The sequence below is a fragment of the Procambarus clarkii genome, chromosome 7, assembly GCF_040958095.1.
Source record: "Procambarus clarkii isolate CNS0578487 chromosome 7, FALCON_Pclarkii_2.0, whole genome shotgun sequence".
Taxonomy (NCBI): Eukaryota; Metazoa; Arthropoda; class Malacostraca; order Decapoda; family Cambaridae; genus Procambarus; species Procambarus clarkii.
In genome coordinates, this window is record NC_091156.1 from 16025635 (window position 1) to 16050433 (window position 24799).

Below are 24799 nucleotides of genomic sequence, written 5' to 3' on the forward strand. Positions count from 1 at the left end.
GAGGACACCGTGCCCGAGCTTCCAACACTTATTGCATAGTCTAGGAGAGGGAATGTACTCCTGAATGGAGCATCTGGCACCAGCAAGAATAATAGAGGGCGGAAGGGCCCTACTATCAAAGGTGATTTTTACAACTCGAAGGGGCTGACGGCGATGACCACAAGGGGGTCGAGTAAACGTGTCCACCTGGAGGACAGAATGGCCTTGGGCTTCGAGGATATGTTTAATATCCTCATGGCAATCTTTGAGGTCCCGAACACCAGTTGCAACATGGTGTGGGAGGAGAACAGTGCCAACAATGGCATTTAACCGAGCGTTCTTGGAGACTCGAACAGGGGTCTCTCCAATGCAGGACAAAGTGGCTAAGCGAGTAGCTGCATCCTGAGAAGGAGCAGCGACGACACGCGTATTGTAACTGGTGGAGTTAAAAGTAACAGAGGCATCTACTGAATCAACAAGGTGTTTATGGAGGGAGAAATCGTCAGGAAGAGTAGAATCCAGATGGTGGAGATCAAAGTATTTAGCCCACGTAGCGGGACCAAACAAGGCGTTGTAAGTACTATTACGGGAAGGGATCGTGCGAGTGCTGCCATGGTGGGAACGGCGTTGAGAACCCCCGGAGTTCATGAGGGTAAAACGCGCAGTAGTCACAATGAGAGATGAAGCTGTGCCAGGGGACGAGGTGGTCACCACTGGGGGCTGGGGACTCGACCCTACCGCAGAGGAGGGAGGGGAGTAGTCAGGTCGTCGGGGCCCAAGGCAGCAGGGGCTACAGGGCCCGGTCTTCCAACACAGTCCGACTCGGGGGCTTGGTCGCCCACCCCACGAGCCTGAGAAAGTACAAGGGAAACATTATCAGCCATGAAAACAAAGGAAAACTTTCATTCACGAATGTGCCCCCACACCCACCATGGAGCCACAATTAGAGGCAGGACACCCAACAAGAAGCTATCACCGATCTTGCCGGGGCCCCCTAGGGGTCCGTTGTGAGTATACGCCCCACAAACGCCACCTTAAGAACCGTGAGTCCGTCGAGAGCGGGTTCAGTGACAAAAGGAGGATTGACAATAAAAGGGTCCCCTCGCTCGAGACGTTGGGTACTACAGTTCTACGGGAGCAAGAGTATGCCTCCTCAAACACCCGGGCATCAAAACAAAAGAAGGTCAAAAGAATAAGCAAAACAGGCAAAAGGTCGGCAGGAAATGACAATTTGATAGGAGAAGAGGGGGGGGAGAAAAATGAAACACGAGTAATAGGAAAAGGGGTCTGGCAAAATTGGTAAAGGCAGCAGCAGGAGCATAAGGGTGCAAAAGAACAGAAGACTGACCCACGGAGCATCACACTCCGGCAGCTGCCCACCAAGCCCCCTCACGGCGACAACGAGCCAGACAGTGAGGGGGGGACCTGCCCGAAACGCTACACGTACTAGTGGCTGTACAAGAATGCAACATCTCTTGTATATTAAAAAAAAAAAACTCCATGTAACCTACCTTACTTCTAAATGTCAACCCCTGTCTTACTTAAAAAAAAAAAATGCTGTTTGTTGACCAACTTGTATATTGGCTATTTTCTACCATGTTCCCCCCTTTTTTATCTTTTATTATTTTTTTTCTTTCAACGCAATTTATACTTTAAACTCAATTACTATTAAGTTTTAATCTAATTGTTTTTTTTCCACCTCACCTTGCCCGAAACGCTATGCGTACTAGTGGCTTTACATATTGTATGTACTATCTCTATCTTTAAATCAAACAGGATGTTTGTACTGTAACTCTGCAACTATGTATGTACTTTTCCTAAATAAATTATTATTATTATTATTATTATTATTATTATTATTATTATTATTATTATTATTATTATAATTGAAGTTAGTTTACTAACCCTATAATAAATTGTTTAATTATAAATATTTAATAGTCATCATGTTTGAGTAAAAGGTAGATTTATTATTATTAAATCTACCCCCCAAAATTTTATAGAAGTGGAATTACCTGACAAAAACCCAAGTGGGGCCAAGACCCCCCAGTCAACCTCTCCCCAGCCCCGTGAACCTGTACGGCAGGATCCCAGGGCCGAGCCGTTCCCCCAAAGCCCCGACCTCACAAAAAAAGCTGGGCAGCTGTAAAAACACCAAGGAAGGGAGCCCACTGGTCAGACCCATATGCCACGGCTGGAGGAACAGGCCCGAATGCCTCCATCGTCACCCTGGAAGGGGTAATTCCAACTACCTTCCGAGTCTCGACACCATCAAAACCCTGCCCTGATCCCGAAACCCACAGACGGTTCGGAGCCGGATGCAGGGACGCCGGGAGGGGGGGGGATGGATGGAGGACCAGATGGAACCACAACAGGGGAAAGACAAGTGGGTGTGGACGGAACCAAAACAAAGCGACCAACACCTCCAAGACCGGGTCCCTACAATCAAAACAGGGCAATCTCCGGTCTTCTGGGTAGCAAACAACCTAGCGCGCTGCAACCACCTGAACCCAACATGCAATGCCTGTGCTACCTGTATCTGCACTGAGTCATCATAGGACTGTGTAACTGAGTCACAAACAAGCAACAAAACTCGTAGGAAACCGGGTCGGAGGTGTCACCGACTCAGCAAGCAGCATGACGGAGGCAAAACCAATGAGTCACTCTGAGACAAGGAGGACAGAGTAACCCTCAAACTCACCCTCATCGGACCCACGTGCCCCCATAGGGATTCCCAGGATCCTGAGACAGAACACACACTCAGGGAAGCCCAGGAATGGTACTGCTAACCAGCGCCCAAATCTACCAACAACCTTCCAAGTACTGAACTCCTGGGACGTGTACACTCAAGGGGACCTAGCAACGGGTACCACCAGAAAAACAGAAGTGCACAATATACAGATAGGGGACAACCAAGCAAAGTCAGACCCCCCCCCCACCAGGTAGGGAAAACGAAAACAAAAATAAAACCCCACAAGAGAACAACGTACCCAGCCGGAACAGAGCCAGGCTGCCATGATACGTGAAAACTAGCTGCACAGTACCCTAAGGCGAACAAGGGAGCTAGAACACCCCAGCACACAAAGGGCGGCCGAAAGTTGAGCAGCAAATGACCAGAGGCAGAACCCAAGGAACTTGGGGAAGGTGGCCCCCAAGCCCCAAGGACAGTACTTACAGGGCACCTAGGGAAGGACACCTTAGGCGCATGCAGCCCGAGTACTGAAGAATTACTCCTGGCTCGCGCGCACCCCCTATGAGACAGCCACCACACCACACCACAAGGGCATGAAGCTGAAGACAAAAACCAGAGCACACAACTTCAGCCTAGCGCATCTACCACAGAACTAAGATTTTGGATAGCCGGCATGGGGAGTCTGGGGCTCCCCCTTCCCCCTCCCAGGGAGGGGGGAGCTGCGCAGACTGCGGCACGGTGACATGATGCTTGTTTGCTCGTTATATTTGGGGAATTCTGTCCACTAGTTCGGCTTTTAGTCGCAATTTCTTAACCAGAATAGGGGTTTGTTTTGGGATGCTTACCTTTCTGGGTGCCTGACCCGGTCGATGGCAGACACAGAATACTTCCAACCACACGGGGGTTTCTATAGGCCATTGCTCCTCGTGCCTCTCTGAGGGGGTCAGTTTCTGGCTCATGGTCCCTGGTAGACCTAAGAACTCCTTTCACACTGACTGATGCCAAAGTCTAATATTAGCAATATCAACCTGGATAGCTCTGGGGAGCCGAGGGGGCTCCCCCAGAAAATATTTTTTCTTGTGACATTGTTAATTAGCCTTCAGGAAGCACAAAAATCCAAATAAAAAGTCTCTAGCTGTTGTGGTTCAGCTGTAGTGGCCTGGAGAAGTTGCATATTTTTAGGTAAAATGAGTTGAGGTGCCGCATGGAAATAACCGCATGGTAACCGTATGGTAATAACTTTGTTGATTTATTTTCATTGTTTCTCACTTTATTTATTTAGTTTTTCATGCTAACAGGTTGTATTTGTGTCAAAGGTACTGTCAATTATGTATAACTTTGAAAATATAAGTATGTATGGATATACGAGTATGGATATACAAACACCCGCATTCTTATTCATAATATTATATACAGTATATATAATAAAACCTAGATCTTAAAATTGCATATAGCACACATTTTGCCTCAAATATATACATAGGAATCATGCATTTGTTGTTGCTAAAAGCTTAGTGTCTCCTCTATGAGTGCCCTAAACATTAAGACTCTGAATAGTGATGATGCCAAGCAATGGTCATTATTTTCTTACTAAGGCCCTACAAGGAAAGATGGACTCAGGATTTTTTTTTTCAAGATGGGGAATGGTTACTGGTGGTCTGAGAAAGCAAATGTGAGCTCTATGTATGTGCAGGAATATTTTAAATATTTTAAACATGCAAATCACATATATGTATATGGTTTGTGCCATTCCGTGACAGTTACTCCCTACATATATGTATGTTTTGCACTGTTTAAGGGTTAAGCCCTGAGCAGCAGAAGGGTTAAAAGTTAAGAACTGTCAGTTCATTAAGATTGTGCACAGCAATGAAGGCAGGGCTTGACATAGAAGTATTCCTCACTCAATCACATCTCGTACTACAGTTTTATGGGCGAGAGAGTGTTGTCTCAACTAGCCCAGCATCGAAACAGAAGACAATAATGGAAAGAATATTCAAGAATGGAACCAAGATGGCAGGAAGGAACTACCAGAAAGGAGAAGAGAAATTAAACATGAGGAAGAAACAAAAGAATCCTGTGACATGAGGACGAAACAAAAGAATCGAGTGACTTGAGGAAGAAACAAAAGAATCCAGTGACATGTGGAAAACACGAAAGAATCCAGTGACATGAGGAAGAAACAAAAGAATCCAGTGACATGAGGAAGAAACAAAAGAATCCAGTGACTTGAGGAAGAAACAAAAGAATCCAGTGACATGAGGAAGAAACAAAAGAATCCAGTGACTTGAGGAAGAAACAAAAGAATCCAGTGACTTGAGGAAGAAACAAAAGAATCCAGTGACATGAGGAAGAAACAAAAGAATCCAGTGACTTGAGGAAGAAACAAAAGAATCCAGTGACTTGAGGAAGAAACAAAAGAATCCAGTGACATGAGGAAGAAACAAAAGAATCCAGTGACATATGGAAGAAACAAAAGAATCCAGTGACATATGGAAGAAACAAAAGAATCCAGTGACATATGGAAGAAACAAAAGAATCCAGTGACATATGGAAGAAACAAAAGAATCCAGTTGCATTAGTAAAGACAGCTGCAGGAGTACAAAGCTTCAAAAGGACAGAGGAAACGCTGTCTCATGGAGCATCGTACTCTGACAGCCGCCCAACAAGTCCCCCGCCTCACACCAACAGCAGGCGGGAAAGTGAGGTGGATGAACTGGTAAGCGTGTAGATGTAAATCTTGAAATATAAAAAAGGTGTCCATACAGACATACAAGTGCTGCATGCACTACATATTCCAAATGTGAAAAGCAAAGTCAAAGTTTATTTTAATTTTAATTTCTTTTGTAATGTTATAGTATATAACTAAGTGATTGTTTATAAAAGTGTTGCATAACTACATAATGCATTTTCAAAATCGTTCTACCAATGTTTAAAATAACTGTAAAGCATTAACAAATAAATAAGTAGAAATGTAGTGACAAATTATTTCAATACCTGATGCATGACAAAAATCAAATCCGCAATTTATGGCACTACAAAAATTCTTCTTAAAATCTATTCAGCTAATCAAGAGTTTTAAAAATGGTTTAAATTTCACTGAAATCGGATAAATAAAAAGTTAAAAAAAAACAGCGTTGAATGTAATGAAATACCATTTTCTGGGTAGAGCCTGGAGGCTTCCTGGAGCTATTGGACTGATATTAGCTAATATTAGTATGGGCTTCAGTCATATGGATTTGTCATGCCTACCAGGGACCATGAGCCAGAACCTGGTCCCCTCAGAGAGGCGCAGAGAGCAATGGCCTATGAAACACACATGTATGCAAGTATTCATGTCTGCCATCGACCGGGGTTGAACACCCTGAAAAGTAGGGGCTTCAAAACAAACCCCACCTGGTAGTACTATTGCAACCCGAGATCGAACAGAGGGGTGAAACTCCCCCAAAGAAAAACAAGCAACACATCATACCTTGTGCCGCTTGTTTGTGCAGATTCCCCTCTCCCTCTCGAGAGGGGTCCCAGCCCACCAAGACAGCAGCCAGACCTTCAGTTTGGAGGCTGAAAACAGAAACAAAACCCACCGACCGGTGGGAGGGAGGGTGCCAGAAAACCTCCGGGGCTCTATCCAGAAAGTGGTATGTCATTACATTCAACACTGGTTTTTTCTGTGGAGGCGCCTTGTCGGCTCCCTGGAGCTAACTATCCAAAGAGAAATAAGAAAGGGACTTACCCGGGAGGCAGTTGCACCACACAACTCATACCGAAGACGAGAACTGGCTGCAACCGCCGACCCAAAGTGACACAAGATTGCAGAGGGCTGAGCATACTGACAAGTTATCTGGTAGCCAGGTCCCCTGCTCAATCTCCAAAACCCTTGTGCCCAAGACATATTGCCAAACACAGCAGCCAAAGCTGCGGACTTACGAACATCATGGGTGCGAGGGTAGACCACAGGCTGGCTAGACTTGATAACTCTGCGGATGACCTGAGAGACCCGAGCTCTGTAACAGTGAACAAGAGAAACTGGATCAACCCAAAGCGTGTCCAAATACACAGAAGCCGAGGTGCGCAGATAACGGCGTACAGCCGCAAATGGACATAAACATGATGCACCCCCAGCCTGACCAACCAAGCATCAATGACCCATGGACTCCTCCAGAAGCCCGCCGTCTCGTTCTTCGCCAGAAAAGAAGGAAACAGCTGCAAAATGAACAAAACATCCACTCAGACCAAAAGAGCAAAAGCCTCTTCGACAGAAGAGAGCATGAAGCTCCCCGACTCGACTGCCAAAAGCCAAACCCAACATGAACAAAGCTATCTGGAAGCAGTCTTGGACCGAAGGGGCCACCACAAACCGAGAGGGAGAAAGAAAGGAGAGCACCCAGGACAGCTCAGGTGGTGCACAAGCAGGCAGGAGGTGGAAAAAGGCAAGAGAAAGCTCGCAAAATGAAGCAGAAATGACATCCACTACACAAGATAGAGCGGCTCCGCTTGTGCCACACAATACGAGGCGACAGTATTCAGCATAAGATGCCTGTCCTGAATGGGCCAAGAAAGAAAAGTCAACACATGATCCGAGACCGAAGACAACCTACGCAGGGAAGGGAAGTGGTGAAAAGACCGCCAAGAGACTTTATACTGGTGCTGAGAAGACCGGCATTGGGACACTATGGTCACTATACAGATGGTGATACACCCACATCAGAAACCCCAGATGCAAAGTGTGGAAGAGTAGAGCAAACCAGCAAGGTATCTCATCGACCTGATCTGCTGAAAAGAGTTGGAGCCGCGGAAAATGCACCGGGTTCGAACACCGAGCAAGCAGCGTCTCACACCAAGGCTGGGCCGGCCACCAAGGGACAAGAAGGAGAACCCTTTCCCGATAGGATTCGAGTCAAGCCAGAACCCCGAGGCAACAGCTGAACCGGGAGGAAAAGGTACAGTTAGCCAAACCTTGACCAGTCCTACCGAAAAGATGGAAGGACGGACCCCACCGTCCTTGGCCAGCCTGGTAAGCACTGGTCACAAAACCCCACCCAAGATAGATGTGAGAAGTTGGGTTTTTTGGCCACTTCTCAGCTAGCTTACATCTGTTAGGTGATAGGTAGAAAAAGCACTTTGCCTCAGATAATGTGGAGATGTGCACAGGGTGTGCACAAAAGTCTATCTTCCTTGGTAGTGGAGATAGACTAGTGAAATCACGTCTCTTTCGAAAGGGGATGCCTTCAGCATTCCAAAGAAGTAACTCTCGTTGTCGTAAGTATTCTGTGTGAATACTTACAGGTTTTCCCTGAATTCTGTAACTCTTGGCCATGGCAACAGAGAGAGAGAGAGAGAAGGCTAAGGGGACCACCCTCAGGTACCAACGGCTCCCCTATGCCGGCGACTTGACATCATCAGCGTCTCCTGCCGGCTTGCTTCTCATTGGGAGTGGCACGAGGCCTTCCGCTGATGCTCGAACCTGATTGGCCGAGTGCCTGGCACCAAAGGAGCCGCTACCCAAATTCTTGCGCGAAAACCCCTTGTGGCTGCGAGATTCCCACGCCTTAGGGCGTTATTCTGTGTCTGGGAGCTATGCTGTCGAGAAGCAGGGAGATCAGGGCTCTGGCCAAAGCCTTTATCCCCCCCCTGATAAATATCAACCTCCAGCCTGCCCAAGTTGATTCTACGCCGCTCTGTGATCGTTGCTACAGAATCCAGCGATTGCAGGCTCCGTTAGAAGTCAATTAAGGAGATAAGTGAAGTGAAGTCATAGCTGTCACACGTGCTGCCAACAGATGCAACAAGACTGTTCACAGTTATCATGTGTTATCAGTTTCACCTAGAGCAATCCGTCATTTTATTGTTCTGTCACAGTGAGATGTAAGAATCAGGAAACGATTCTAAGTGTTTGAGTGAAGATCTTGTGTAAATCTTCAATAATGTGAGAGTGTGGACTGTTAATTTTCCTCGTCCACCCCATTGTTCTCCCCAGGTGCCTCACATCTGGTGTCCTATATATATTGTGATGGTGTCCCACCCCTATATTTCTTCCTTCCCAGCTTAGAAGAGTCATATCTCTGTAGCCTAAGTATTCTCTGATGTTCAGGGAACATTTTCATGTGTGGGAAAGCGTGGAGCGTGATTAAGCTGGCTGTAAAATGGCTAGCTAAGTTTGATAATGCAAGGGGCTTACGCCTTTTGGGGCACAAGACGGTGTTGAGCCATCCTGTTTCCTGCCAAGACGTCGTGACGCCTCCCGGCACCTGATTGGCCAGGTGAGGTCACGTGCCGGAAGTGACCAATGACGAGAGCCCTCGGGCGGTGTGACGTCACGAGGCGGAGGGCTCTCAGGGCGGCTGGTGCCTGGGCGGGAAGAGTACATCACGAGCCGCCATCGAGTGAGGATGCGCTCGAGTGAGCTCCGGATTTAGAGAGCCCTTTCCAGTAGATTTAAACTTCGCTTCGATTCTGCAGTCTGAGAAGCCATCCAACTTCCGTGGAGTGCCCAGAAGCAAGGACGGACCAGATTAAAGAGCCAAGAGCTCTATCAAGAGTCTGCAGCAAAGGGAACGTTGGGCTGGTGACGTCCGGGACGCCCAGAGGACCAGTATTCCACATCAAGCGAGAAGCTACGGCCGGGCCAAATCTACTGGCAGTGAGGCTAGGGGAAGCTGTGCTGGACTGCGAGGTGTCGGCAGTGCCAGTGAGAGTGGAGGACGACGACGGAGGTACCTGTCTCCAGTATCCCGGACAAGAGGAGGATTAAGGCAGTATCTGTTGTGAGTGAGCACGGCAAAGACGCGTTACCACAAGGACGACGGAGGAACCTGTGTGTGGGAGCTGTTCATCAGGAGACCAGAAGCCAGGACCAGGAACCTCAGCATCCCTCAACAGAGGACGAGTCGGCTTCTTGGTTGGAATGATACAAGGTAGATAATTGTCCCTCCCTTTACCCCTTTTGATCTAGGCAAGCTAGGGTATTTTATATGTTGTGAACATTTCTACTCATCATTTTATTGTCTAAGTGACAGAATATTAGGCTAGGAGCCAAGAGCTTATTTAGGCATGGGTTGGTGTGTGTTTGAGCATTAAGGCGGGGATGTTAGTGATCCTGGAGGTGGTAGCTGGTGTGCTAAGAGCCAGCAACGAACTCTGAAACGCCCAGCTGATCGCATTGCCAGAGGCATGGGAGAGTCACGACGTTTCTGTCAGCTGATCGTGCTGCAAGAGACGCGAGGTGTGTGCCCGCTGCTCGAGGTGTGGACCCAGTCAGCTGATCGTGTTGCCAGAGGTGTCTGAAGAAGAGTGTTGCCACCAGCGGATGATTCTACTTATAACAAATTTCTTTATGCAATTTATGTGTATATATATGCTTTTTCTTCAGTAAACTTTTAAACCAACTGATGAGTTTAAGTGAGCCTCCATTCTCTAGGGCTATATCTATTTATATGAGATCATTTTATGACACCTTGCACTGCATGTGATATTGCATCCTCGATTAAGATAACCACTAAGACCACTGACGTGTTGCTGGGACACGAGTATAAACACCCAGCTGGCGACTTGAGTAAACCAGATATCCAAGATAGAACCTCCCAGTGTCAGGACGGGCAGGTTCAAGTGGGTTATAGGAGGCTTGAACCTCCCCACTCGCCAGGGGTGTATAAGGCCAGCCCTTGGCCGACTGGGGTAGACCCGGGGCGGACAGTGGCGCCAGGAACCGAGAGGCTAAGACCCGTGAGAGCAACCCTAACCACAGGTTGGAAGGGGGGTGAACCCTGACAATATATACATATATTCGTCTATTCCAGCGTGCATAGTCAGCCTTCAGCAATATATCACGTTTATGCATAAAACCGGTGTTTAAAGTGAGCACGTATTCTCCTAGTGTGTTGATGGGAGAGTCGTCCAAGCCATTCTCGGCCTTAGTGTCGTGCGCTCGTGGCTACCCCCCACAGCAGCCCGCCTCATCTCGCCACCTTCGAGGCCAGCCTTGCCTCGCTGTCCAGCCTCACCTCGCTACTTTTGAGCGTCGGTGTTCCAACCTGACCTCCCCCTCACTCCGTCATCTCCAGTGTGTGGTCTTCAATCAACAGCTGGAGCAGTGAATGTGAGATTGATGTTTGTGAGTGTGTCATACCGGTATAAATTAACGTGAGTACTCAAACATTATTTCTCTGTACCTTCTGTTGTTGTGCAAATTCCTTGTGTTGAATTTGATTCAGCTATCCGGTGTTCATTCTCACTTCCCTATGGGATCGAGTTCGATTCCCCAAGGAAACACGATAAAGACCTGCTACAGCTTTTGTGTGTGAATACTGTAGCCAGATCTTTAGTGTGATTGTCATCTTACAAATTCAGTTTTGCACATTTAGTTGTCTTTGTGACCTGTGTATTTTACTGTGATTAGTGTGGTTTATTTTTATACCATCACTGTGTGATTAACCCATGTCCATGCTGTTCTGTCTTTATTTCCAGGGGACATACTGTAAGTCCAAGTAAGAGTTATTTACCTTGTGTATTATTACTGATCTGGTAACACCTGAGTGTGTCAGTGTTGTGTGTGGTGTTTTACCCGTTTAATTACCCGTAGCCATTGTTGATTGTTTTGACCTCTGTTGTGATTGCATGTTTTGGTGACAAAGTAACGTAATAAATCGAGTGTTGCACAGAAGACTCATCGCAGAGACGAGTCTAAGTTATTGTCATTCAGTCATCAATCGCCCCACGCTGGCCACGGATCTCGCATCTGGCACCAACATGGGCCGTGATTGGTTCCAACATTGATTGCCTCACATTGACCCCAGACTCCCATCTGGCCCAACGTGGGGCCGTGCATTGTTGCAACTGTAATTACCCTCATTGATCCCAGATTCGCATCTGGCACCAACGAGGCTGTTGTCTTTCATTGTATGTTGTTGCTACTTGCCGCAGTCTCGTCAAGCTGCCATTGCATCTGGAGTGGTTGCCCACTGTTGTTAAGTGTAGAAAGGGTCAGCAATACCGCGAGCAGTCCGAACCGGAAGCAAGTGTTCCGTATAGTTTAGCCTTGTCAAGCACCACGTCTGCCATTAACGTAACATTAGATTGTTCTTGTCATGTACTGTTAATATTAAGTTTTATGAATAAACTAACTGTCAAGTACAATTGCCTATACGTTCACACCTTCAGACCCTCGAATCCAATATCGACTTTGCCAATATACATATTACTAGCGTAGTCCTTTTTATGTTGCCTGGATTACTTGGATTCAAACTGCTTTCATGGCCATACACATCAAATATAAATTCTATATCGGTGTGAAGACCGTTCAAGCCACTCTGATGACCACCTTCTGAGGCCCCAAGAAGTTCCACGACCAGGTGGATAAGGAGTGCCAAGGATTTGGACTCCTGCAGCTGCTCTATGCATCCCTGGTCAGTCATTAAAGTATAATCTGCCCTCAGCATTAGTTCGATGCTAGTCCAGTCCTTTCTGACTGAGGTTTCTTGTAACCTATTCACCACTAAAAGGGATAATCTCACAATAGGAGGCATCTGTGAACACATCGAGGCAGGGCTCTGAAAGGCGCCAAGGCACCAAACACTGAAAAGCCCAAAGAGGAAGTCGATGATGCAGCAGACACACAAGGCTGGGGGACGAACCCAGAGATCGCGAGTGGATCAAAAGGGATGGCCCCGAAGGAACCAGAACAGACGCTGCAACCAAACCCGATCAGTGGTTAAACAATCACAGTGAAGTTCAGACTTCTACACAGCTGCTCAAGCACCCCCCGAGTGACCTGGGGAACCCCCCCCCCCCCCTCAGAAACAGATAATGGCGAGACTGCAGCTGGTGCAATGCCGCCTGAGTGAGAGACAAAGAAACTGTCTGGGAATCCCAGACAATGCCCAGTCAAGTCTGAACCCGAGACAGAACCAGATGGGACTTCCTCCAGTTCACCAGAAACCCGAACCAAGCAAGCTGGGAAAGAACCAAACCCCTAACGAGCAGACACGCGGACTGGCTTGAAGCTCAGACCAACCAGTCGTCGAGGTAGGTCAAAACTCGAACGCCTAGGAGAAGTAGACGGGCCACCACGACTCGGGTAAGATGTGCGAAAACGAGAGGGTGCTAGATTCAGCCCGAAAGAAGGGCAACAAATGTGGTAAGCCGGGTGCCCCACCACGAAACCTAACCAGTCCCTGAACCCCGGATGAATAGGGACATGGCAATACACATCCCGGAAGTCCAGACATACCATTCAAGAGCAGCCGGACCTGGGACAGAATGGTCATCCGAAAGGAGGGGAAAGGAATCCAGGGATTCAGATGGGACAAGTCCAGAATGAACTGCAGATCTGCACAGTCCCATTTCGGCACTGGAAACAGGCGGGAAACCCACCTGAGGGACGAGCTCATTTCGACCACACCCAAGCACACCCACTCCAGGATGACTGGACAAAGCGAGGGGGGGGGGGGAGGAAAGCTGCCCCACCAGCCCAGAACACCAGAGGGGAAGGAGCAACCCACCACCACTGCAGGCTGGAGGACACGACCCGAAATGCACACAAATTATGGGACCTGGCAACAGCACGAGTCTCCTTCCCCCTCCTCCCCGTCAATGGGGCGACCTGCAAAAGGGCCGATGCCCCTTACAAGAAGTGGCTGACGAGCAAAGTAAGCATTACGCTGACCAGATGATGCCGGCTCAGAAACTGGCACCAAAGGCCCACCCCGACTGGAAGAACCCTGAGCCCCGCACGACCCTTCCGAGAAACCCTAGAAAGACCACCACGGAGAAGCAACAAATCCAACGTAGAACGGCAACTAGACGAGGTCACCTGCAGAAACTGTGTGACAGCAGAGTCTGCAAACAGCAATGGCCAAAAAGGCAATGAAAATCTAAGAGTTAGGGCCCAAGCAGATTCCAAGGAAAAAGCGAGCAAGGCCTGGCAACACACGAGGCAAGAGGCAAATGAGACACCACCTCCCTGAGAATCAGCACAAACAGCTTCAACAGCATGGCCAACGCCTTAGCCGCCAAGGCCAGCGCCCCAGATGAAGGCTCGGCACTCAACGCCTCCACATCCTCCCCCAAGCCAGTCCAAGGACAACTCAAGAATGGAAAAGTGCAATACTGAGGCCAAATACCTGCGAGCGCGCAAATCCTCAATCACCAAAGATGCCGAAAGGGTGGGAACCTGCACATGCAGCTACACAAAGCCAACATCCCAAGGAAACACAGGGGCAAAAAGGCAACTGTGCATTAAGGTGCTCTAATTCACCCCACAATTAAACCTGCACAACGGCAACAGCCTCCCGCCATTCAAGTGTGCGGGTCCGACAAAACCCATGCCACACTCCCTACGAAAAGAAAGGGCAGTCTGCAAGTCAGGAAGACTCCAGAACGTCATAATGCACCCAATACGGGGAAGAAGAGTTGTACTCAAAAGTGAATGGATCTATCAGAGGTATAGTCTGGGGTCTCGCAGGAGGTAAGCTGCAAGAGCCTCCCGAACCTTCTTGGGTGGGATTTGAGAGGTAGAAAACCTCCAGAAAGAGGAAGCTAAGGAACTCAAGGGAACCTGGGAAGAAGCCGACCCCAAATCAAACTCATACAGGGAACGGGGGCAAGAAAACATCCTTCCCCTGAACCAACAAACCCTGAGACGAGGGCACCAAAACCCAAGTGTGATCAAAAGGTGCCCAAGGCCCCTAGGGTGACTCCGCCCCAGCCTCCAAGCCAGACTTAGGGGCAAAGTCGTCTTCCACGCCCTCTACCCCTGAAGAAAAGGCAGAATCCAGAGGAAAAGCAGCAAAGAAGGGGGTCTGCTGGTAGGACCCAGATGTCTCAGCAGGAGGAGCAGGCTCAAATGCCACTGTCTCCGACTCGAATGGATCAGCCCCCCGAAGTCGTCCGAGTCTCATCACCAACTAAACCCTACCCCTGCTCCGAAACCCTCAGACATTTGAAAGCCGGGAGCAGGTGGGGGAAGGAAGAGCAGGATGAAAACAGCCAACCAGGGAAGGACTTGCAGGTGCGAACTGAACCAGAGTCGAAGCGACCAACACCCCCAAGTCCAGGCCCCCTAAAACCAAAACGGGGCAGCCTCAGGGCATCCGAGCTGGCAACCAACCTAGCGCGTTGCAGCAACCTTAACCTAGCATGCAACCTGGAAGTCGCCTGAACCCAAATCTCGGTTACAGTAGAATGGGTATACTAGAGCACGAGCAGAGAACACGTCTCACAAGACTCCGGGTCAAAGGTGTCGTTGAGCCAACAGGCAGCATGACGAAGGCAAAATTGGTGACTGCCACCCTGAGACAAGGGCACAGTCTCAGGCTCCCAGAACTGAAGGGCAAGAGCTACGAGGAGAAGTTAGAGGCATTAAATATGCCAAAACTAGAAGACAGAAGAAAAAGAGGTGATATGATCACTACATACAAAATAGTAACAGGAACTGATAAAATCAATAGGGAAGATTTCCTGAGACCTGGAACTTTAAGAACAAGAGGTCATAGATTTAAACTAGCTAAACACAGATGCCGAAGAAATATGAGAAAATTCACTTTCGCAAACAGAGTGGTAGACAGTTGGAACAAGTTAGGTGAGGTGGTGGTGGAGGCCAAGACCGTCAGTAGTTTCAAAGCGTTATATGACAAAGAGTGCTGGGAAGACAGAACACCACGAGCGTAGCTCTCATCCTGTAACTACACTTAGGTAATTACAGTACAACCTTCAAACTCGTACAAGACGAGGTAGGACTCTGAAGACACATCCATCAATCAACCAATCCTCGAGGGGATTTTCCAGGGCCAATAGGTAGTTTTGTCTTTGGGAAGCCCAGGCAAGGTGTTGCTAAGCTGGTGGAACCTGAATGAAAACAACAAGGGAGATGAGCTGTAAACTGGACCCTTATGACATGTACAAGCACAAGGAGCCTAGAGGAGGACCACAAAAATACCCTAGGTGGACTAATTGTCAAACAAGGCAGACACCCTCCAGGCAAGGAAGGAAAAAACCTGCAAGAGCACAATGCCACCAGAAGGACCAGGAACACCACCACTGTGTAGTAAGCATGCAATGCAGCACCCTGTGCCCCAACCATCAACAGCACCACTTCCTACCCAAGGCCAAACAAAGGCCATGAAACCCCAGCTGGCTCCATGGGCGGGGCAAATTGAGCCAGCAAGAATCCCTACGGAAGTAGAGTCCAGAATGATCTAGGAAAGGCAACCCTAAAACTCAAGGGTAGTACTTACAGGGTGTTAAGGGAAGGCAGCCCTTAGAGCATGCAGCCCCTGTACACTGAAGTTACCCCTGGCCACCGCACCACAAAGAGCAGAAAACACCATAAAAGCACTACTTCCGCCAAGAAATCAAGGCCAGTGTTGACGACCTCCCAGAAGAACTGAGGTGCGAGTAGCCGGCATGGGGCTCCCCCTTCACCGGGAAGGGGGAGCCTTTACAGTGTCACTGTGCAGACAAGTGACATGGCGGCAATGAATGATGATTGCTTGTTTCCTTATATTTTGGTGGAAGTTCTGTCTCTGTTCGGTCTTCGGTTGCAATTTCTTACCAAGTGGGGTTCATTTTGTTATGTCTACCTTTCTGGGTGCCAAACCCAGGTCGATGGCAGACATGGAATGCTCCCAAATACATAGGAGTTTCCATAGCCATTTTTCCCTGTGCCTCTCTGAGGGAGCCAGGTTCTGGCTCGTGGTCGCCAGTAGGCAGAACTCCATTGACTGATGCCCCAGACTAATATAGCGTATATCAGTCCGATAGCTCCAGGGAGCCGGAGGGGCTCCCCACAGAAAATGTCCATTTTGGAAAATGGGGAATACCGGACTTACACTAAAAACTTGGGAAATTACCCAAGATATTCTTGTCACTATTTTACCCCAAAACAAAACATTGAAGTAAAATTCTCTGAACTTAAATTTTTTTAATGCTGGACTAATATGGGATCATTGCTTGAGAAGTCCCATTACTTTCTAAAGCAATCATAACTATTATATGACCAAAACAGATTCTTCCTTATTTCATCCAGCTTTGCAGTAGGCTGGGTTCCATTCAAGCATGAGTCCACTGCACATGCAAAAATACTAAAAACAATTACACCAACAAAAGGAAATTATTGAAATGATTAAGTTAACACTAACAAAGTATGTAGAATACAGAGTATCAAAACAAAAGATTCAAACAATGAAATATCACAAAAGTAAAACAAACAAATGTGTTGATAATGTATGTTGTATATTTTCATCTACCAAAATAAATAAATAAAAGTTAAAGCATACAAAATTTTGAATTATAGTATATAAATCTGCCTATAAAACCAATCATTACCCTTCTTCCAACACAAAATTGTTAAACAACACTCTGGCCTTACAGACCAATTGCTGGGCTACAATACTTTTTCATCCTCAGGTGTTCTTATGGTGTCAACTGTTTACATTGTTTGCCTTTTGTTTCACTAGAGCCTGTATCTTACTGTAGTGCTTGTATCTGCCTCTGACATCTTCCTACACAGTCTGGTCTCCAGGTCAGTTATTTCACCTGTATGAAATAACTGGCAATACACTAACATTCTGCAAGACATGTTCACTATGCTGAATACTCGGCAAGTATCCAAGCAAGATTTTACTGGAGGAAACTCCTTCAAGGAGAGTTTTTCTAAAGGAAACACAGCATCAAGGAATATGTATGTATAGATTTATTCCTGCAGCCAAGAGATCTGATGTAGTGTATAAATTGTACAAGAACCAGCTTGTATAATTATCTATGCAAGATGTTATACACTATTTTTAGGGAAAAAAATTAATGTATCAGTCTTTTTCACATTCTTGAATGAGCTCTCCACATGCCCTATCTGTACCATGTAAGTTTCATATTACCTTTATTGCTAAATACTAATTTATAGATTTTGGTATATGGCACACATTACTCAAATTTCATCATTTTATTAAGTACCCTAAATAATATAACTTACAAATAATTTATACAGAAGTTGCACAACATTGGTGTGTGCATACATACCATTGCCATGCATGATATTACATGTAACTCCACTTACATGTTTTATGATGAAATATAATCAACTGAAGACCATGGTAGGATGTACCATGTAGAAACCTAGATAAGAGTTTTATTTCAAACATGAAAACCACCCATTAGGAATGATACCCTAATATATGACAGTAAATCATGCTAAGGAAACATATGATATCTAAAATACCATCGTTTCAAAATAAAATTAAAGAACTTTAACATGGAAAAAGGATCATGAACATAAAATAAATTAAAAAAAATATCCAGCAGAATATTTCCCCACACAGTTGCTGGCTTTATGTCATCCAATTTGTTTCAATCATTGTAATAGTAGACCAAAAACACAGTGAAATGAGAACGACACTCATATTTAAAACAAAATGGAAAACTAAAAAACTAAATTGAAGAGTCAACGATAATTATCGTTTCAAATCAAAGAGGATTTCATTTTAATAATCAAGAGTCACTGCTAGTGAACCATTTGGCTAAGATGATTATAGCCAGATTACATATACTTTCAATTTAAATCAAAATAGAAAAAGTATTTTTAATGTTTACAAACCTGGGTGCGTGACAGTTGGTACCTACAATATCTAAATTTCAACAATACTCCCCAGGATTCATCTCATGTAGGTACAACCCAAAGAAATGCCCATAAAACTGGCACACAGTCCGAGGAAGCCATAAAATTATAATCTAGTCAACAGTTCCCTACATCCATTGATGTCACATGTTTGGATCCACAGTAAGTAATAAAAGTCCCTCCTCATCCTCCCTCATGACAAATCCAACCCACACATGATAAAACAAAAGCAAGCAAAGAAATTCGTAAGTTAGTCTACACAAATTCAATTAAATTAGCCAAAGTGTAAGAATTCACCTCTAATCCAAGGTTTCCTGGTCACATGGTAAACCCCTTATCTTAAGAAATGGACGCAATATAGAACAGCAATATTTCACAGCTTATCTCATTCTCTACTGGAAACCTGGACAGAAGGAATGAATAAGTTGTACAAAAATACTGTACAAGCAAATATCATTTGTGCAATTCTTCATTAAATTAACACCCTTAACCCTACACTACAGTGAAGGTGGAAGGGTTATATGTATGACCACATACCCTTAACCCTACACTACAGTGAAGGTGGAAGGGCTGTATGTATGACCACATACCCTTAACCCTACACTACAGTGAAGGTGGAAGGGTTGTATGTATGACCACGTACCCTTAACCCTACACTACAATGAAGGTAGAAGGGTTGTATGTATGACCACATACCCTTAACCCTACACTACAGTGAAGGTAGAAGGGTTGTATGTATGACCACATACCCTTAACCCTACACTACAGTGAAGGTGGAAGGGTTATATGTATGACCACGTACCCTTAACCCTACACTACAGTGAAGGTGGAAGGGTTGTATGTATGACCACGTACCCTTAACCCTACACAACAGTGAAGGTGGAAGGGTTGTATGTATGACCACATACCCTTAACCTTACACTACAGTGAAGGTAGAAGGGTTGTATGACCACATACCCTTAACCCTACACTACAGTGAAGGTAGAAGGGTTGTATGACCACGTACCCTTAACCCTACACTACAGTGAAGGTAGAAGGGTTGTATGACCATATACCCTTAACCTAACACTACAGTGAAGGTGGAAGGGCTGTATGACCACATACCCGTAACCCTACACTACAGTGAAGGTGGAAGGGCTGTATGACCACGTACCATTAACCCTACACTACAGTGAAGGGGAAAGGGTTGTATGTATGACCACGTACCATTAACCCTACACTACAGTGAAGGGGAAAGGGTTGTATGACCACATACCCGTAACCCTACACTACAGTGAAGGTGGAAGGGCTGTATGACCACATACCCGTAACCCTACACTACAGTGAAGGTGGAAGGGTTGTATGACCACATACCCGTAACCCTACACTACAGTGAAGGTGGAAGGGCTGTATGTATGACCACATTCAACTTAACAAGTGCATTTTTTTCTGTGTGTTCAAGGACAATACAATTTATTTCTTGAAAAGCCTAAGAACAAATGCACTTAGAAATGCTGGTAAAAACCTTAATTTATTCACCATTACCAGTCAATAAAAGCTAAGATGTGTACATACCACACAACTTGGATCCCAAGAAAGACTTTTAAAGCCTCTGTTTGAAAGAACAAAGCAATCTTTGGTTAATTTATCACTTACACTTAAAAGAAAGAAACAGGAGGCTCACGAGTTTCCTGGCACCAGTAGATGTCTGAGCACCACAAAGACTAGTCAAATAATGGCATAGTATCCCCACCTTCTGCTCACCGACACATCCCTAGCCAAATTCGGCACAAATCTTTTACACTAAATAATTAAGAAAAAGTCTGATAGTCTAAAATAAATGTCAAATAAATAAAATTCACCAAATCACTTCTTACCTTTCAAGAATATAAAATCTAATACTCCTCATTTACCTAATACTGTCATTCATTTGGCCTCTAATATTTTGTCTCATAATACTGGAATATTTACAACTTTAAAAAGCCATCTTTTATCACTACCATCTGAATACTGATCAATACCATTTGCATTATGTTAGAACAGAGGTACTGGGATACAAAAGAACATCCTCAAAACACTCATTCCGCTCTGGAAAAATTAAAGATCAAAATAAATAAAATAATAATACATTCATCACAGTTTACAGAGACAAAACAGAATGGGTATAGCAGCACCTATGGCAACAAATACAGGAAGCATGGAGCTGGTGTCGTCTGAAGCATAGGGGTCAGGTGTACGGGGTCCACTGGGACGGCGCTTCGTAGTCGGAGACTGTTTGTTGTTCTGGTTATTATTGTTCTGCAGGTTGGCACTTGGCCGGGGTTCTTCTATATCACTGTCCAGATCCTCTTCCCTAGGCAAAGGTGGCAGCTTGGGAACATCTGCATGAATACTAACAATTAACAAGGAACAAGTATAATTCAGAACATTACTTTAAATTATTCCAAACACAGCAACCAACTGCCCTCCAAATAATTAACAATATTCTGCATTTCTCTTTTAGGCACAGTAAACACACACTGGTTCAGACTCCAGCAACTAATCTCTGTATACAGATATATATATATATAACAGGAAGTCCCTGTTTACAATGCCCACCACACAAACACTCGTCCATCCAAATGGTCTCAAGTCCCCATTTATGCATCAATTCACTTTCTGAACCCACTACCCTGGAAACACAAACCGTAACTGTCTCTATTTTCCGCTTGTTACAACTTGTAATAACGTTGTTACATCTTGGCTTAACGTGTTTATGACGTATTAGAACGTTGTTACAACTTGCTATATTGGTTGTTATAACTGGTTAGGTGTTAATACTTGTTCGAACGTTGTACCAACGTCGTAGTTTTGGTGTGTGTGTGGCGGGTATGCCATCCACTCTTATGAGCAGTGTTACTAAAATGTCCGTACAGCCAAGGGGTGGTGTAGGATGGTATAAAAATGTATGCATGGCCCTCTAGGAGAGAGATAGTGTATGGTCATATAATGCACAAGACGGATCGACAAAACTTGTTTCTCGATTGTCAAACCATATTAATTAAAGTTAGGTTAAAATGTGTTAACTTAGATTAGGCTGTGTTAGGCTCATCTGGGTTTGTTTGGGTTATATTATAATGGGTTTGTTTGGGTTAAGTTAGGTTTGGCAAGTGGAGGCAAGTTTAAAAGTAGGCCAACTCAGCCTTGGCAATGTGGATGTGAAGGCAGAACTCTGCACTCTATGAGAAGCTCGCAAACTGCCAGTGCGCCCACCAAAGTCGATCATGTCCCGAGTTACAACAGGAGCATCCCAAGACACTCGACTCACCCCAGGCGAGCCCTACCCCAAGTGAGAAGACCTCCAAGAGAACAACTCCCTAACACTCCAGGATAGATAACCCTGGCAATATAAGAGCAGCATTACAGGAGCACACAGGATAGATAACCCTGGCAATATAAGAGCAGCATTACAGGAGCACACAGGGAAGGTAACCCTGGCAATATAAGAGCAGCATTACAGGAGCACACAGGGAAGGTAACCCTGGCAATATAAGAGCAGCATTACAGGAGCACACAGGGAAGGTAACCCTGGCAATATAAGAGCAGCATTACAGGAGCACACAGGGAAGGTAACCCTGGCAATACAAGAGCAGAATTACAGGAGCACACAGGGAAGGTAACCCTGGCAATATAAGAGCAGCATTACAGGAGCACACAGGGAAGGTAACCCTGGCAATATAAGAGCAGCATTACAGGAGCACACAGGGAAGGTAACCCTGGCAATATAAGAGCAGAATTACAGGAGCACACAGGGAAGGTAACCATGTGCGCATGCAGCTCCAAGCACCCTCAAAACTAGGCTCACAATACACAACAGTGTACAGGAAAAGGGGCAAAAGGGCACCAAGGGCAAACACCACACTAAGCTGAAAATCTGGACACCAGAGCCAGCACAGAAGATAGGTGACCTGTTACCCACTACATCAGCTATAGAACAGTGGCCGAGATGATGGCAGGCGAACAAGCTTTTGCTAGTTCCGAGAGGTTACCTTGTGATTACCTTACCTAGTGCTGATTCTGAGGGTCAAGGTCCCCCATGGTCCAGTCCCTGACACCAGGCCTAGTTGATGGTCTGGTCAGCCAGGCTGTAGTAAAGTTTTTGTATTTACTACAAAAACAAAGAAAAAAAAATGGCCAACCTACTCATGAAAAACTCCCCAGACTCCAAACAGAACGCCTTGAAGGAAACCAATGTCGTCTATGCTTTCACATACCCGCTTTGGAACTGTAAGCCCCAAAGCGGGCATGAACTCAGTATATAGGCAAGACAACAACGTCTCTTTCTAGGCAATTAACAATGCACAAACAACAGGGCTCCATCAAGGAACATATAATCTCTTCTTATAACCAGACCATCACCAGAGAAATCTTAACACTTTCTCTCTACGATGATGCTTATATGCGGCATAAGTTTTTCTCCTTAATGTGAGCCGATGACAATCGCACGTCATCCATTAAAATATTTATAAAAAATTAACACTATCGCTGGCGCCATGTGCGTTCGGCAAACTTTGACGTCATGGAGCCAATGGTGCGGGCGAGCGTGCGGCGACACCTAAATGTGTACACTCATTTCAGTTTTCTCACCTTAATTCTTGTGCTACGTCATTCCTTTTGGTATCATTGTGTTCGCAATTAAATTTCCTGCAGATGTATATGCATATACTGTAATGTCCAATAGCCTGGCAAGACTCCCCACAGCAAAGCCTAAAGTCGGAAAAGTTACCCGTGAACGCACAAAATCAGTAAAATGTTTATACTCGTTTCAGTTTTCTCACCTTAATTCTCGTGCTATGTCGTTCGATTTGGTATCATTTTCTTCGCAAATGAATTCCCTGCAGGTGTATATGAATATAATGTACAAAAGCCTGGCATGCCTCCACGCAGAAAAGCCTAAAGTTTTCTGTAAACGAGCACCAATTTGTACACTGCAACCTTATGTGTATACTCGTTCAGTTTGATAACATCAATTTTCGTGTTGCGTCTTTCATTTTGGTATCAAATTGTTCACAATAAAAAGGTGCGTACTTTAAAACTAGGCCCATAATAATAGAGCAATAACTGGAATTTTAACAAATATTTTAATTCTGGAAGCTCATCATCATAATTATTTATATCTTTCCAGTGTTCTGACATCAATTTTTGTGTTACATCTTTCATTTTGGTATCAAACTGTTCGTGACGTAAAGGCGCGCATTTTAAAACTAGTCCCAACATAATAGCACAATAAATAGAATTTTAACAAATATTTTAAAATTTTGACCAAAAACCTATTTATAATCATATAAGTGTTCGGACATCAAGTTTCATGTTACATCTTTCATTTTGGTATCAAATTGTGCGCATTCTAAAGGGGCTTATTTTGATACTATCCCGAGGTCGACTGGATAAAAAATGAATTTTATACAAATATTTTTGTAGTGGACACAAGTCCGGTCCAAAGTTAGGACTCGGGAGAAAAATAATGGACGCGAGTCCGGTCCAAAGAGACCGATAGTGTTAAATTGTCATCCGAGCAACTTCTAGGTGGTTTCAAAATGAGCACCTTTAGATTGCACACAATTTGATACCAAAATGAAAGACGTAACATGAAAATTGATGTCAGAACATTGGAATGATATAAATAATTTTGTTACGATAAGCGTCAAAAAGTGTTCAAAAGTTAAAATATTTATTAAAATTCCATTTATTGCTCTATTATTATGGGACTAGTTATAAAATACGCGCCTTTAGGTTGCGCACAATTTGATACCAAAATGAAGGACGTAGCACGAAAATTTATGTTATCAGACTGAACGAGTATATACATTAGTCTGCAGGTGTGCCAATTGGTGCTCATTCACGGGTAACTTGACTGACTTTAGGCTTTGCTGTGGGGAGTCATGCCGGGCTTTTAGACCTTATATGCATTCTATAGAGAATTCTATTGCGAATACAATGATACCAAAAACGAACGATATAGCACGAGAAATAAGGTGAGAAAACTGAGACGAGTACATATATACATTTTACTGATTTTGCGTGCTCACAGTTAACTTTGCCGACTTCAGTCTTTATACTTTGTTATTGGTATTGCTTATATATATTGCAGTTGTTATTGCTTATATTTGTCTTTCAATTTAGAGCATTTTATTGTGAATAATTTGATACCACAATGAACAATGTTGCACAAAAACTTCTGTTAGCAAACTGTATGTGTTTGTCTGATGTATTGGGTGTAGTGGGTGTGGCAATGAGTGTGCTCTAGCGGGTAAGGCTTTGGCCACTTTAGGGGTTGTTGCAGGTTATGCGCCCCCATGTTGTCTAATTTATATGCATATGTCTGTGTAGGAAATTTTAATGCGATCACAGTGATACAAAGCAGAACAATGTCGAACAAGTCTCCGTGGTGTAGTGGTAAGACACTCGCCTGGCGTTCCGCGAGCGCTATGTCATGGGTTCGTATCCTGGCCGGGGAGGATTTACTGGGCGCAATTCCTTAACTGTAGCCTCTGTTTAACGCAACAGTA

General features: G+C 45.1%; 2 protein-coding genes across 2 annotated transcripts in view; both read right to left on the reverse strand.

The window, feature by feature from the left end:
• LOC138356891 (uncharacterized) overlaps positions 1 to 24799 on the reverse strand; it is a 418031-nt gene that overhangs the window by 271816 nt on the left and 121416 nt on the right. The gene's annotated exons all lie outside the window — the stretch shown is intronic.
• LOC123761407 (malectin-A) overlaps positions 16878 to 24799 on the reverse strand; it is a 77510-nt gene continuing 69588 nt past the window's right edge. The window contains exon 6 of the mRNA XM_045747428.2: positions 16878 to 20632. Coding sequence (XP_045603384.1) covers positions 20385 to 20632 — 248 coding nt within the window. The 3' untranslated portion in view covers positions 16878 to 20384. The remainder of the gene's footprint in view (positions 20633 to 24799) is intronic.